Source organism: Salmo salar, chromosome ssa20 (genome assembly GCF_905237065.1).
Source record: "Salmo salar chromosome ssa20, Ssal_v3.1, whole genome shotgun sequence".
Classification (NCBI taxonomy): Eukaryota; Metazoa; Chordata; class Actinopteri; order Salmoniformes; family Salmonidae; genus Salmo; species Salmo salar.
The window spans coordinates 20,119,021-20,133,517 of NC_059461.1; the positions used below are offsets into that span (position 1 = coordinate 20,119,021).

The following is a 14,497-nucleotide window of genomic DNA, read 5'->3' on the forward strand; positions in this document are numbered from 1 at the left end:
ATGATTTGTTACACTAGGGAAAGGGGATACCCGGTCAGTTGCACAACTGAATGCATTCAACTGAAATGTGTCTTCTGCGTTTAACCCAACCCCTCTGAATTAGAGGTGCCTTAATCAACTGTGTCCGGAGAGCAGTTGTTGTTGGGGGTTAACTGCTTTGCTCAAGGGTAGAACGGCAGATTTTTCCACCTTTCCGGATCTGGGATTTGAATCAGCAACCTTTCGTTTACTGGGCCAATGCTCTGAACCGCTAGGCTACCTGCTAATGGGGAACATTTTAGTGAACAATATTTGCACCGACGGTTATGGATGAAGACCGTCATGAAAATAAAATAACCACTCATAACCAGGCGTTTGCATACTGCTCCAACAGATCCACAGATGATGCAATCTCTATTGCACTCCACACTGCCCTTTCCCACCTGGACAAAAGGAGCACCTACGTGAGAATGTTATTCATTGAATACAATTCAGCGTTCAACACCATAGTGCCCTCAAAGCTCATCATTAAGCTAAGGACCCTGAGACTAAACACCTCCCTCTGCAACTGGATCCTGGCGTGACGGGCCACCCCCCAGGTGGTAAGGGTAGGTAACAACACATCTGCCACGCTGATCTTCAACACAGGGGCCCCTCAGGGGTGCGTGCACAGTCCCCTCCTGTACTCCCTGTTCACCCATGACTGCCTGGCCAAGCACGACTCCAACACCATCATTAAGTTTGCTGACGACACAACAGTGGTAGGCCTGATCAATGACAACGACGAGACAGACTATAGGGAGGAGGTCAGAGACCTGGCCGGGTGGTGCCAGAATAACAACCTATCCCTCAACGTAACCAAGACTAAGGAGATGATTGTGGACTACAGGAAAAGGAGAACCGAGCACACTGACATTCTCATTGACGGGGCTGTAGTGGAGCAGGTTGAGAGCTTCAAGTTCCTTGGTGTCCACATCACCAACAAACTATCATGGTCCAAACACACTAAGACAGTCATGAAGAGGGCACAACAAAGCCTATTCCCGTTCTACAGCTGCACCATCGAGAACATCCTGACTGGTTGCATCACTGCCTGGTATGGCAACTGCTCGGCCTCTGACCGCAGGGTACTACAGAGGGTAGTGCATGTGGCCCAGTACATCACTGGGGCCAAGCTTCCTGCCGTCCAGGACCTCTACACCAGACGGTGTCAGAGGAAGGCCCTAAAAATTGTCAAAGACTCCAGCCACCCAAGTCATAGATTGTTCTCTCTGCTACTGCATGGCAAGCGGTACTGGAGCGCCAAGTCTAGGTCCAAAAGGCTTCTTAACAGCTTCTACCCCCAAGCCATAAGACTCCTGAACAGCTAATCAAAGGACTACGTGGACTATGAGCATTGTCGTCGTCGTCCCCCCCCCCCTTTTTACGCTGCTGCTACTCTCTGTTTATTATCTACAGTATGCATAGTCACTTTACCTCTACCTACATGTACATACTACCTCAATTACCTCGACTAACCGGTGCCCTCGCACATTGACTCTGTACCAGTACTCCCTGTATATAATCTCACTACTGTTATTTTATTGTTGCTCCTTAATTATTTGTTACCTTTCTTATTTTTTTTCAGATTATTTTAGTAAATACTTCAACTTTTTTTCTTAACTGCATTGTTGGTTAAGGTCTTGTAAGTAAGCATTTCACTGTGCGTACTACACCTGTTGTATTCGGCGCATGTGACAAATAAGATTTGATTTCAATTTGTTTTCTTGTAATGTCAGTTGAAAGGCCATGACAATTTTGTTGTTGTTTTGGCTCTGTACTCCAATCACTTTGGATTCCAATTTTGGAGTCACTTTTATTGTAAATAAGAATAGAATATATTTCTAAACACTTCTACGTTAATGTGGATGCTAGAATGATTACAGATAATCCTGAATAAACCGTGAGTAATGATGAGTGAGAAAGTTACAGAGGCATAACAGCATACCCCCAAAATATGCTAACCTTCCCTGTTATTGTAATGGTGAGAGATTAGCGGGGTATGATAGTTGTGTCATTGTTCAGATTCATGTAGGTCTATCCGTAATCATGGTTTCATCCACGGTGTTTAGAAACATATTCTATTCTTATTTACAATACAATCTACTCCAAAATGACACAATACATTATTTACCATTCATTTCAATTGGGCACAACATTTTCTGAAACACAACCAAAACAAACAGCAAATGCATCCATGCATTGATGTAATTTTTATTTATTTATTTATTTCACCTTTTATTTAGCCAGGTAGGCTAGTTGAGAACAAGTTCTCATTTGCAACTGCGACCTGGCCAAGATAAAGCATAGTAATTCGACACATACAACAACACAGAGTTACACATGGAATAAACAAAACATACAGTCAATAATACAGTAGAAAACAAGGTAACGTAAAAGTCTATATACAGTGTGTGCAAATGAGGTAAGATAAGGGAGTTAAGGCAATAAATAGGCCATGGTGGCGAAGTAATTACAATATAGCAATTAAACACTGGAATGGTAGATGTGCAGAAGATGAATGTGCAAGTAGAGATAGTGGGGTGCAAAGGAGCAAGATAAATAAATAAATACACTATGGGGATGAGGTAGATAGATGGGCTGTTTACAGATGGGCTATGTACAGGTGCAGTGATCTGTGAGCTGCTCTGACAGCTGGTGCTTAAAGCTAGTGAGGGAGATATGAGTCTCCAGCTTCAGTGATTTTTGCAGTTCGTTCCAGTCATTGGCAGCAGAGAACTGGAAGGAAAGGCGACCAAAGGAGGAATTGGCTTTTGCGGGTGACCAATGAGATATACCTGCTGGAGCGCGTGCTACAGGTGGGTGCTGCTATGGTGACCAGTGAGCTGAGATAAGGTGGGGCTTTACCTAGCAGAGACTTGTAGATGATCTGGAGCCAGTGGGTTTGGCGATGAGTATGAAGCGAGGGCCAACCAACGAGAGCGTACAGGTCGCAGTGGTGGGTAGTGTATGGGGCTTTGGTGACAAAACGGATGGCACTGTGATAGACTGCATCCAATTTGTTGAGTAGAGTGTTGGAGGCTATTTTATAGATGACATCACCAAAGTCGAGGATCGGTAGGATGGTCAGTTTTACGAGGGTATGTTTGGCAGCATGAGTGAAGGATGCTTTTTTGCGATATAGGAAGCTGATTCTAGATTTCATTTTGGATTGGAGATGCTTAATGTGAGTCTGGAAGGAGAGTTTACAGTCTAACCAGACACCTAGGTATTTGTAGTTGTCCACGTATTCTAAGTTAGAGCCGTCCAGAGTAGTGATGCTGGATGGGCGGGCAGGTGCGGGCAGTGATCGATTGAATAGCATGCATTTAATCATGCCGTGCTAGGAATATGGGACCAAATACTAAACTGACAACTTTAATACACATACTGTATACACTACATGGCCAAAAGTCGAACATCTCATTCCAAAATCATGGGCATTAATATGGAGTTGGTCTCCCCTTTGCTGCTATAACAGCCTCCACCCTCCTGGGAAGGCTTTCCACTAGATGTTGGAACATTGCTGCGTGGACTTGCTTCCACACAAGATCATTAGTGAGGTCGGGCACTGATGTTGGGCAATTAGCCATAGCTCGATGTTGGCGTTCCAATTTATCCCAAAGGTTTTCGATGGGGTTGAGGTCAGGGCTCTGTGCAGGCCAGTCAAGTTCTTCCACACCGATCTCGACAAACCATTTCTGTATGGACCTTGCTTTGTGCACAGGGGCATTGTCATGCTGAAACAGGAAAGGGCCTTCCCCAAACTTCCCCCGGACTGCCAGATGGTGAAGCGTGATTCATCACTCCAGAGAATGCGTTTCCACTTCTCCCGAGTCCAATTACGACAAACTTTACACCACTCCAGCCGAGGCTTGGCATTGTGCATGGTGATGTTAGGCTTGTGTGCGGCTGCTCGGCCATGGAAACCCATTACATGAAGCTCCCGATGAACAGTTATTGTGCTGACGTTGCTTCCAGAGGCAGTTTGTAACTCGGTTGAGGACAACCATTTTAGCACTCAGCGGACCAGTTCTGTGAGCTTGTGTGGCCTACCACTTTGCGGCAGAGCCATTGTTGCTCCTAGATGTTTCCACTTCACAATACCAGCACTTACAGTTGAACAGGGCAGCTCAAGCAGGGCAGAAATTTGACGAACTGACTTGTTGGAAAGGTGGCATCCTATGACAGTGCCACATTGAAAGTCACTAAGCTCTTCAGTACGGGCCATTCTACTGCCAATGTTTGTCTATGGAGATTGCATGGCTGTGTGCTCGATTTTATACACCTGTCAGCAACGGGTGTGGCTGAAATAGCCAAATCCACTAATTTGAAGGGGTGTCCACATACTTTTATGTGGTGTAAGGGAATCTGTCCCAATACTTTTGGTCCCATAAAATGGGGGGACTATGTACAAAAAGTGCTATAATTTCTAAACAGTTCTATGGATGAAAATACCCTCAAATTAAAGCTGAGTCTGCACTTTAACCTCCATAGTCATTATAGTTTCAAATCCAAAGTGCTATTCAAATGGCTATTATGGCTGGCTTTAACCGTCGTCTAAAATTCCATGACCGTCCCAGCCCTACCTGACATCAATGTAAAGATGTAGGAAGGCAGTGGAAGAGAGATTTGAATACGGGAGAGGCTTCACTGTTATCTGTGTTTATTGTGGCAGAAAGAACGGACAGTGCTTTGTGTTTGAATCTTGTCTGGGCTTGAAATCAGCTCCTCGTTTCTCCAGGAAGCTCTGTATTTGTTTATAAGGGTATTTGTCAGGTTATTGGGTCCTTCCCACGTGACTCCGCCTTGTTTTTCCTTTTTCTCTCCTCTCTCTTTCTCCACACTCTCTCTCTCTCTCTCTCCTCTCTCTCTCCTCTCTCTCTCTCTCTACTCTCTCTCTCGTCACTCTCTCTCTCTCTCTCTCTCTCTACTCTCTCTCTCGTCACTCTCTCTCTCTCTCCTCTCTCTCTCTCTCCTCTCTCTCTCTCTACTCTCTCTCTCGTCACTCTCTCTCTCTCTCTCTCTCTACTCTCTCTCTCGTCACTCTCTCTCTCTCTCCTCTCTCTCTCTCTCCTCTCTCTCTCTCTACTCTCTCTCTCGTCACTCTCTCTCTCTCTCTCTCTCTCTACTCTCTCTCTCTCCACTCTCTCTCACTGGAGTTCCATGGTTGTTGCAAGCTTATTGATTATTTCAAATACTGATTATCTAAAAGGCTTTCTGCTACTGTAGGTATTGGATTTATTTTGGCTTAATTATTTATGGGCCAGGGCTTGCAGTAAGTATTACCGCTATAAGATCATGAAGGATTACATTGTTAATATTCAGCAGTGTATTTTTATTTATGTAAACTTTAAGCTGCACTGTATGACTGTTGGCAGCCTCTCTAAGTGCTGTCTCTCTCTGCCTCTCTTTTTCTAACTCTCTCTCACTTTGTCTGTGTTTATAGAGGGAGCTAAACTCAATAGCGTCTGAGCTGGCGGGGCGACAGGAAGAGAGCGAGCACTCCCACAAGCACCTGGTGGAGCTGAGCCGGGAGTTCAAGAGAAATGTTCCGGAGGTGAGTGCCCCCTCCACCCCCTGCCCCTTTCACCCTCCAACCCCGTGCCTTCTCCCAACCCCGCCATGAGTTCTGCCTGTCATTCGGCTCGTATCCGCTCCACTAGGCAGACTGACTTTCTCAGTCTCTGCCAGTGTTTGAGCCCCGCTTACCTACAATATGTGCCTGTAATTCTTTCTTTATTTTTCAAATCTGCTTTAGTGTATATCATTGGCGCACAATGCTTGGGACAAGTCAGTCATTACCCCACCCCCCTCCTCCAGGTCTGTTAAGGTTTAAATGAAATCCTGTGGCCTACAGCTAGGTGTTGTTTAAGGTCAGGGTTCCTAGGATCTCCCAGTCAGACTACAGAGCCCCTATCCCTGTGTGAGAGTGTGCTGTAATCTTGTCAGTATAATACAGGTGCAGAAGGCAGGATCAGACTGTCACCACAGGCAGCCCAATCCCCTTACCGGGGGCTGACTGAGAGCCAGGAGGAAGGGAGCGGCTGGAGCTAGTACAAGCTGGAAATCCCCACTTACAGACTCTCACTCAAACTCCTCAGCTTTTCCCAATTTATAAGACCCCCCCCCTTCCTCATCTGCCTCCCTCCCTCGCACTTCACTCCATACCAGAGATGTTGCTTCTTCTGCTGGAATTTGTGCTAAAGAAAAATACATCTGGGATCAAACAGCATTTGACTTTTGACAGTTGTTCGTTAGACATTTGGCAGTTGTTCGTTAAAATTGTCCATAACAAGTATAAGTATATTCAATGCTATTGAGACAAATTACAATACAAAGTACAGTAGAAGTTTTTCCCTGTCCTCACCAGGGCAATTGGCTTCTAGTGTCTCAAAAATGGTAAGTGTTTGTTCTGTTTGTCCGTATTCAGGAAGTGCGGGAGATGGTGGCTCCTGTCCTCAAGAGTTTCCAAGCTCAGGTGAGTCTACTTCTCCTTGCCCATGTTTTGCCAGTGGGGCTTTGACGTGATTTGGAGAAACTTGACCACTACATCCTGACACAAAAAACTCAGCACATTAAACTGTGGCCTTGGATGGATGATAGGGTGGGTCCGGGATAGAAATTCATGTGTAAGGACCTAGTTTTCATGTTACACTTCATCTGATCCTTATTGACTGGTATCTTTTCTGTCAAAGTGGAGTAGCTCTCTATCTGCCATTAGATGATCAGATATCTGGCTACTCATATTCTCTTCCCTGAGACAAGCCCTCATTTCCTGTTTTGGATTGTGCATTCTCAGTGCCCTCTCTGACGTGGCCATATTGAAAAAGTCATCTGATACCTACCAAGGCTCTGCTCTAGCCATTAAACCAAGGTCATAAATCACATTTGTGAGCTACGTTATGGTCCACAAAGCAGAGGCATATTGAAATGATACCGCAAATAATGTTTCCAGTCTACCTCTCTCTCCTCAACTAACCTGAAAGCTGAATCACAAAATATGATAACACTCTGCATGGATTTTCTGGTCCTCATGTGTGATCATAGTCTACATGTTTTTTTAAGTGGTTTGTAATTATCTATGCCAAAATGACAGTCTGTTTTGTCTGAAGTCATTGCTGATATGTGAGGTTGGTGCCAATGTCAATTGAATTACTGTGACTGCAAAGGCAGAGACATCAAAATACTGTATCTAAAGTGCCCTGATGTATCTTTATTGTGCAAACATGAACCTAGGGGATTCATTTGAGCACTATTGATGTTTGACAGCTGGGAGCATAGATGTTTAGTAAGTAAATAAAGTAGATAGATGAAAATTAAGGAGGCCTCTGTTTTGAAGGAAGAACGGTATCAATGCTTCCACTGGAAATGTTGGTAGCAGTGGGGGGGTAGTTTTTTGTAGAACGACTATGAAACGGTCAACTCTAGTGACTTTTTAAAAGGGCATTCTTTCCATTGTATAATACTGTTTTTGGGTTTGGGTCCCCAAAGCTCCCTCGCCCCCAGATAGCGCATATGAACACATCATAAGCCATGGCAAAATGCAAAATATCTACAGTAAGTTAGCTTTAAAAATGCAAAAAGTTCTCACAGCCTCATGGCAAAACGTGTAGAATAGCAGGAAATTTGCTTTAAAACAGCAACATTTTCTCTCAGCCTCATGCCAGAATGTGTAGAATAGCATGAGATTAGCTAATAAACTGCACATTTTCCTTTCTGACTAGCGCAATGTCTTGGACGGTGCACTGAATTTCATGCTCAGGCAGGTTTGGCTGCCTCACAGGCACAAATGGCTAAAGGACCTGTAGAACGATGTTGAACTCAGACAGAGATAAATCACCTTTATAAATTACACGGACAGATTATTGAAAGTATGTTTGGTAGAAATGCTATGATGTGGGGGCACTAATTTTGAATGCAGAAACACTGAAAAAAGGTCTGCACTTCTACTTTGGATCTCTCTCATCAAACTTCAATATGTGCAGATTTTAAAGTAAAATGTTCTAGCTACCTACTGTATATACAGTCATTCTTTTCAGAAGGTACATTTTTGGCAGAAAAAGTATGCATCATCATAAATAAAACCCCTGGTGTTTTCTGATACACTTTGACCTTCCTGCTTAATGTCAAACAGCTTGTGGAGGCTTGTGAACTTTACCCACCAGTAATCTGCCAGGCCTTAGAGTAAAGCTGTGGGAGTTATACCTGCTGCTTCATGTGAGAAGCACAGTAAATAGGACTTGTAATTGCAGGAGCTTGTTTGGCTGTGTGTTTTGGGATACACTAAAGCTCCCCTACAGCTGCACCGAACAGGTGGTGTATGAGTCACAAGCGTGTGTGTGTGTGTGTGTGTGTGTGTGTGTGTGTGTGTGTGTGTGTGTGTGTGTGTGTGTGTGTGTGTGTGTGTGTGTGTGTGTGTGTGTGTGTGTGTGTGTGTGTGTGTGTGTGTGTGTGTATTTGAGAGATCTGCTCGCCCGGGGCTGTGGCCCAGAGGAGTCCCTTTTGGTATTTGGACCCTCATCATGGCACTTTTAAAAGAGAAGTTTCTCCCTTTGAAGTGTTTGCGACATGACAGGCTCTATTTCTTTTCTGTTTCATTTCAATGTACCCCTCCTACTTTCTCTCTCATCCCTCGTCCGATCTCGTCTTCTAATTATCGTTAACCAGGCGACTGATTAGAAACACGTCGAAGGCGACCTAGTTTTCACAGAGCTGAAGCACCAGAAAGGGTTAATCCCAGAGCTGGTGGCTGTCGTTGGTCGCTTCCCTCCTTCTTCTCCTTCGTTCCTCTTTTCTTTCTTTCCCTGGAAGTTTGCTAATGAGGTCCCGTCAGAGCTTGGGAGAGGTGTTAATTTGGCCTTGTGAAGTGGGAAGGAGATTAAGGACAGTGAGGAGCTGAGTTTACGGCTTAAAATACACCGCTGTCCTTATTAATCCACTGGGCCCTGGGAGACCAGCGTTTTTGGTTTTATAATGAACACTGTCTTATAATGAAGGTAATTTTAATAAAATTTACTGCAGAGACAGATGAGATGGTACATGTCTCCATGGTCTCCGGCACACCTTTGGGGCTGGGGAATATATGAGTTATTTCTCAAATAACCGATCGCAGGAGAGAGAGAGGCCTGTTGGACTGGGCCTGAGCCTCGTTTAGCTCCATGTGCCATTCAAACAACTTTCACACAACATTCCCTTGCCATCTGACTATACGGTATTGCAGTCTCCACCAAGCCTACATGGGATCCAAGATGCAATTTACACCTCTCTCTCATTTTAGAGTGTAAATCCCCCATAAGACTCACCTTCTCAACAAAAAACTCTGATGGAATTCTGGAATCTGTTGTCTGTGGATTCCTGTGAGGCTTGGTTCTTCTTCATACAGCTAGGTACTGTAGATACAAGATACTGTAGATACTGGCTTTGAATTGTTGGGGATGTCAGGCCCAAATTAACCAGTCATCAAATGTTTCCCCTCTTCTCTTGATGTCGTTTGGTAACCTACTCAGAGTAAGAAAACAGCAGCCCAGGCCCCTAATTAAGGAAACTTGCTTTACAATAATCCGAGGAGTAATTTAGCATGCACAATGAGAGTTGTGGTGCTTGCGTTGCGCAGATGGAAAATCTGATAAATAGTTTGTAACGTGTAATTAGCTTCTCTGCCGGTTACATACCATTAACCCCTCGAGCTCAGGAATCATTATTGGCCCTCATTATCAGCCAGAAAGGTACAATCGAGCTGACTAGACGTCAAAACATCAAACAGCTATTAACGCAGTGCCGACTGAGGGTTGGATGGTGGACACCTGTTTTCTAACTGTGCCATCTCTTACCCTGAGGTTGTGGTGATGATATGTGAAGTAAATGTTGCTCATTCTCTAGGAGCAAGGAGTAAGCTATGCAATGTAGTGCTCTTACAGAGAGGAGATAATCCTACATCTCTTCAAGTCAATAGCAGATATATTGGTAGAATTCTGTACAGGTGTATATTGGCAACTTGAACACCCGTGTAGGTGCTACACCTTCATCAAGGGCTTTACTGGTAAGAGGTGAAGAAATGACAGCCGTTCATAATGCCATCTCTATTAGGAATTTAGGAATTCATATCTGCTTATCATGTTACACGTGTGTTTTCATCCAAGCTCCATTACTGAGCATGTTATGAATGTGAATTTCAATACCTTTCCCATCAAGGCATATTAGGTACTTCAGACGTCTGCAGAGACACCGGTCTATCAGCCTCCTGTTGCAGACCTGCACATAAACCCTGAGCCCAGAGCCTGAACCCAGAGCCTGAACCCAGAGCCTGAACCCAGAGCCTGAACCCAGAGCCTGAACCCAGAGCCTGAACCCAGAGCCTGAACCCAGAGCCTGAGCCCAGAGCCTGAACCCAGAGCCTGAACCCAGAGCCTGAACCCAGAGCCTGAACCCAGAGCCTGAACCCAGAGCCTGAACCCAGAGCCTGAACCCAGAGCCTGAACCCAGAGCCTGAACCCAGAGCCTGAACCCAGAGCCTGAACCCAGAGCCTGAGCCCAGAGCCTGAACCCAGAGCCTGAGCCCAGAGCCTGAACCCAGAGCCTGAGCCCAGAGCCTGAACCCAGAGCCTGAACCCAGAGCCTGAGCCCAGAGCCTGAACCCAGAGCCTGAACCCATACAGAGCAGAGCGGGCAGCTCTGCCGCTAGCCAGGTTGAGACTCAGACACACAGTCTTTGATCATCCATCGAGAGGAGACCAGTCCTTCCTCTTTTTGATTAATTCCTGAAGGAAATTATCATTCGTCTTGAATGTATAAATATGTTATGAATAGTGGAATGAATCAAAGAGTAAAGGATGATAATTAATTATGGCGCTGTGATAAAAAAAATCTGTGCGTGTTATGACGCAAGCTTCCTCCATGTCATTACGAGAGTTCTATAATTACCTTTGTGCCCGAGCCAGCGCTCCTGGCTGTGCTGCCGGTGGCGAGAGCGCCGCGGCGGTGCGGCTAACGGTCGTAAAGCTTTTCCCTGCCTAATTGTCTGAGGGGCTCTATGGCACTTTCATAGATGAGGGACTGCGCAGTTTGTGAAATGCAGCAGCGATGCTCCCGCTTTAACAGCTCAATGAAGACCGATCTTCGTCATGAACTAAATTGGCTGGATGTAAGGTGCAGATAGGCTGATCGGATGGGTAGCATGGGTCGGTGGGGTTGGGTTGGTTAGTAGTGTCCTCATCTCATGGTAGGTGTTTGTAACGGTGAGGTTGGCACGGTGTTGAAAGTGTGACTTTGTCCAGTAAAACACAATGTGGTAGCGATAACCCCCTTTCACAAAATTCAACAACACGATTTAATCTCCAGAACAATGCAATGAGGTACGGTAGTTGAGATATCTCTGGATGTGACCCATTCCAACTCCCCTGTCTGGCTGGATCTGTCACACACTACCATGTCCATTTTCACCAAGAGCTCGTACCGGGCTCCTGAGGCGGTTCTAATGCTGTTTCCACCTACTTCTGCTGTCTGTCTGTCTCAGGCTCATTGAGCAGCCAGCCAGCCAGCCAGCCAGCCAGCCAGCCAGCCTAGGTCCATACAGGAACTCCAGGCCATTAAGTATGAACAGCACACATCGCACCCCGGCGGATTGTTGGGAATATAATGGGCTGCCTGAGCCATGTAAACCAGAGAGACCCTCCACCCACCCTCTCTAGTGGAGCGAGGGTGTGGCTCGAAGCACTAATAGGAGCTCATATTTAACATGACCTCCCACCTCTCATCTCCAGTGGCGCTCCACACACAGCCCTCCTCTCACCTGATGCAGCAGTAGTGCTCCCATTAAGAACATACTGTACTGTACTTGTCATGCTTCTGCCTTGTTGTGGAGTTATTTTCTCTGCATTTGTATTACTGTCATTAGTATAGTTACAGTAGCCAGTAGAGTAAGAAAACACGTATTGTTTAAGAGGTTCAGTCGAATCTCGTTTATTTTTCCAAGCATGAATTATTGGGTTAGAACATAATGTCCCTCGGCCCATGCAGTCTGTCCTGTAGAAGCAGTCATCTCTCTCTTCTGCTTCCTTTGACACTGGTAATAATTAGTGCTGCAGCTCTGCTAATTCAAAAGTCCATACACAGAGACCTAGGGAGTCGTGTGGGACATGCCACAGAAGAAGACCCAAAGCGAATACACAGAGTTTTAGATATGACTCTCTCTGACTTATCTTCTTCTTTCTTGACTGATGATTTGATTCAGTTGTGTTTGAGTCCCTGCTCGTCCATCAGCCTCCCAGTGTTAGTCTCATTACACCTCTCAGGGTTGTGCTTGAGGATGCGGTTGTGATATGATGGCGTGTTTGTTTTCCTATACTGACGGATGCCGTGTCTGCACATCCCAGTTGGAGATATTCATCATTATGGCAGTGTGTTTAGATATAAGAATTCACACCAGGTAAAGAGAGAGAGGCGTGATGTTATAAATAGGCACTTGCCTCTCCAGCCATGTGGAATTGATGAGTTTCAGCACATTCTGCTCTGCAGTGCTGGGTTTAATTTCTATAGTCCTGACAGCACAAACCTCTGACCCCGGAGACGCCACGCCTGAGTAACGATACTGTGCAAATGTTAGCCATGTTTGAGGATGGACGCACACAGAGGTGTCTGTGCTGTGCTGCTCTTACAGGGCCTCTGACTGCCCATACATCCGCTCCCTGTTCAACCTCCTACCACCATAACAGACAGCCACTCACACTCCCTTACTCACCCCTTGACAAACAGGTGATCTCTGAAACACTCCTCTCAACTCCTAACTAGCATGCTACTGTAGCAGATACCCATAGACTTCCAGTCATTGCGCTAACGCTAGTTAGCGTTGGCTCGTGAACTTTCCTCAGACTTCCTTCATACTGGACACAGAGACATAAAAATGCTATACGGAGTTCTAGGGAAGTAGATAATTGCCAAAATCTCGACGTATTCGAAGTCAACTGACTTGTTATGAGACAGGCGTTAGGCTCCCCCAAGCACCCCAGTCTGAGATCAGAGCAGAGTAAAGCAGCCGTGTTCTTGGGATGCTCTGACTCCTGGCTGGCACCCTCTCAGCTCCTGGCAAGAGCACAGTCAAATTAGCCAATAAAAATGTGTGAAATCGGTGGCTCTGCGCCGGCGAGGACATGCCAGGAAAAATAAACATCAGCGCTCGTACAACCAGGAAAAACCCATGTGAGGAGGAAAAGGCGGAACGGGGGAGCTGCTCCACCAATTCCACATTGTGATGCTGTGATTTCCGCCAAACAACCACTGAGCCACAGACCCAGTCAGTCACAGAAACAGAACCAGTTAGAGAGAGAGAAAGTCTTCTTACATCCACCACTGAGACACAGCGGGCGATCAAACCAGTTGCAGTGCAGTCACATTTGGAACATGGGCTCCTGTGTGGTGAGATTTTAATTCCCTCTGTCTGGATCCTCCAGTTTTCATTTCACATTGTGTTGGTCTGTGAAGTTTATTTTCAGTAGAATCTAAACACACTAATTAAATATCATAACTTTCAGAAGAAGGCTCTCCTAAAGGTACCTGAAATTTTTATTTAGACTTCAAAAGAAGCCAAGCCTTTAAAGTAAATCTATTGTTTTTCATTTAGACTTGCAATTTTCTCCTCTCTTGTGAAAGCACCGCTGTATGTAGTTATGATTGATCTGGTAATTAAAATATGCAGAGAGGAAAAAATATTAACTGCTTCTTTTTTCGCTCTCTTTTTGTTTTAGAAAACAGCAGCCCCCTTTTTTTTCTCTCTTTCCAGCACAGATAATTACATTTCATACATTGATGTTCTTTACACAGCATTCATCGGCCTCATTATTTTTCAATTTTCATCTTTCTGGTGGGAGATCGATAGATTGATAAAATGATGGAGCCCATCTTAAATAATGCAAAGGAGAGAAAAGTTACGCTCACTTTGCTGCTGGCTAAGTGTTTGAACTTTTATTCTCCTTTCAAATTATGTTTAATATCCAATGGTACTGTAGACCTCAATGCTACAGTCTTTAATTAACTGATATAATTCAAAGGGTTAAATCATTTATTTAAATTTTTGCTGTCCCTGTACAGAAAATGTGGAGTTTTGCACATACAGTGTAGGATGACGCGCTTGTCAGGGCCAATATCCCAAACTATAAAAAACTAGCAATTCAAAGAAAGACAGCGTAAAGTAGGCCAATTAGTACCTAGGGAACATTTAGCTAGGAGAGATAGCAGCTCAAAATGTCACACGCACTACCATTGGACCGATTGTTTATAATATGACCTGACAGTTTGGGTCTCTTCAATATCGGATTAACTACAATACTAATTAACATGTGGTTATATTAAAGCAAGGAACTCTCCTGCAGAGGAAGAGAAATGTGCATAAAGAGGAAAGAGAAGCAACCCATAGTTTTAGCTCATGTTTTGTTTAAGGGAAAGGTTTTTCCCTCTACATACAGTACAGTCTAAATTCATTTTT

General features: G+C 44.9%; 1 protein-coding gene across 3 annotated transcripts in view; it reads left to right on the forward strand.

Moving 5' to 3' along the window:
• Positions 1 to 14,497, forward strand: part of LOC106579952 (homeobox protein cut-like 2) — a 121,937-nt gene that overhangs the window by 49,705 nt on the left and 57,735 nt on the right. For 2 of the 3 annotated variants that reach the window (XM_014160399.2, XM_014160400.2), the window contains exons 2-3: positions 5,468 to 5,578; positions 6,452 to 6,499. In XM_014160399.2, coding sequence (XP_014015874.1) covers positions 5,468 to 5,578; positions 6,452 to 6,499 — 159 coding nt within the window. Of the gene's footprint in view, positions 1 to 5,049; positions 5,297 to 5,467; positions 5,579 to 6,451; positions 6,500 to 14,497 lie in introns of those variants that run through there. The other variant, XM_045703043.1, reaches the window with a different exon arrangement.